The sequence below is a fragment of the Pterocles gutturalis genome, unplaced genomic scaffold, assembly GCF_000699245.1.
Source record: "Pterocles gutturalis isolate BGI_N339 unplaced genomic scaffold, ASM69924v1 scaffold29248, whole genome shotgun sequence".
In the NCBI taxonomy this organism is placed as follows: domain Eukaryota; kingdom Metazoa; phylum Chordata; class Aves; order Pterocliformes; family Pteroclidae; genus Pterocles; species Pterocles gutturalis.
Window position 1 is genome coordinate 8846 of NW_010123893.1, and position 1738 is coordinate 10583.

At 45.0% G+C, this 1738-nt stretch overlaps 1 protein-coding gene across 1 annotated transcript; it reads right to left on the bottom strand.

The window, feature by feature from the left end:
- Positions 1-1017: 1017 nt before the first annotated feature.
- On the bottom strand, positions 1018-1731 carry RGS9BP (regulator of G protein signaling 9 binding protein). Its single transcript, XM_010078102.1, has one exon. It carries the CDS (start codon positions 1729-1731, stop codon positions 1018-1020), a length of 714 nt encoding a protein of 237 aa, XP_010076404.1.
- Between the last annotated feature and the right edge of the window lie 7 nt (positions 1732-1738).

A 1738-nucleotide genomic window follows, 5' to 3' on the forward strand; every position in this document is an offset into this window, starting at 1 on the left:
CCTGTCAGCATGAGAGGGGATCTGTTTGGATTATTAGAAAGGTCTGCTTTAACTTGACAAGGTTGTTTGCCAAAATCTATTTTCAAAAATTACTGCTTCTGCTCTGGGTAGATTCATTGCTCCTATTTTCATAGTTAATTATGAAGTGTTTGCTTCTACAGAAAGAAAAATTTAAACCAGTGGCAAGAATCAGCCTTTCTGCAGGGGAAGACAAAATTGTCGTTAAACGTGGATACTAGCAAGCATGAGGCTTGCTAGTATTTTTCTGAATATGCAACTGCCCCTTTTTTCTCTCTGGATTTGAAAAGCAATTAGTCATTCGCATATGCTGTGCCAACCCATGCAACTGGGTTCTGTATAATCCAGTCTAAATCAACAAACAGTATTTGGTATCAAACATTGCTTGTTCTGTTTTCTCCATCCTCCTGCACACCTCCCCCCTCCTCAACCGTTAACTTATCTACAGTAGAGGTTGTTTACATTCTTTTCTTGGGCTTTTAATCCTTCTTCTTTTCCTCCACTGAAATAATATCTTGTGTATTTGATGGGAAAAAACAAAGTATTCTATTCACTTTGTCAGACAAAATACCTGTGTTAGCCTCCAAATTTGTGTTACTCTCAAATACTGTAAACAGTGACCAGCAGCAAACACCAGCACCTATTCAAGAACAAAAAATACAGGCTTCTGAGAATAGTGATCTATTAATAGCAGACAAATCCCTGTTATAGCCAGTAGCGATAATACCCTGGTACTTCATAGTTAACCATTACAAGTCGAGCAGATGAAGACATCCTATTCTGCAGGCTGATTTGCATCTCTTTTCTTCAAAAAGCAAAAATAAACAAATCGTGCATTTTAGGATACTGAGAGGCAAAAGTTTTGCTTTGTTTTTTCAAGTACTAGGTTTAAATTTTCAGTTCATCCAAGTGACCCGTTTTGAAATTAAAGGTGAGGCGTGAAACACCCCAAAGCCAGACTGGGGTGGGGGGATCACTCTTGTCAGAGCCTGAGCCACCCTAAGAGAGTTTTACCACACACACTGCCAGGACAATAGCGATAATGAGCACAGCAGAGAAAATAATCCCAGCTAGAACCTTGCTGATATCGCAGAAGGATTTATTTTCCTCCACAGAGATCATGCCAATAGAAGAAGCGCCCACGCTGATGGTGGATTTTAGTTCAGCCCCTGGGTCTTGCTTAGCCTCTACTGTCCACTGGGGGACATTGACCTTCATTTCCATCTCGTACATCATCTCTCCTACCTGGTTGATTTCGTTCTCGAGGTCTTTCAAATCCACCACGTCTATATTGTGCTCGGCCTCGTATTTCATGTTCTGGACGCTCATCGCCCTGGCGGCCACTCCAGAGGTTCCCCCGCTCATGCCTGTCTGGATCAGGTGCTTTTTGGGGACGTTTAGCGGGAACTCGTGGCCCAGCTCCAGGGCTCTCCTCATGTCGATCTCCAGGATCTCTAGGCACGTGGAGAAAATCACCCATAGCCTCTCGAACTCGGCTTTATCTTCCTTACTCACGGTTTTGTCCTTCAGGACCGTGGTCAGCTTGTTCCTGTTGGCCACCGCTAACTCCTGGGCTTTCTGCCGGGTTTTCTTGAGCTCCTCCCGCAGGTTCTGGGAGTCCGAGGTGCCGCCGATGGTCAGCACCATGTGCCGGTAGCAGGCGGTCACCTTGTTGAGCGCGTCCAGCAGCGCTTTGCACTCCTCCTTCACCATGATCCCG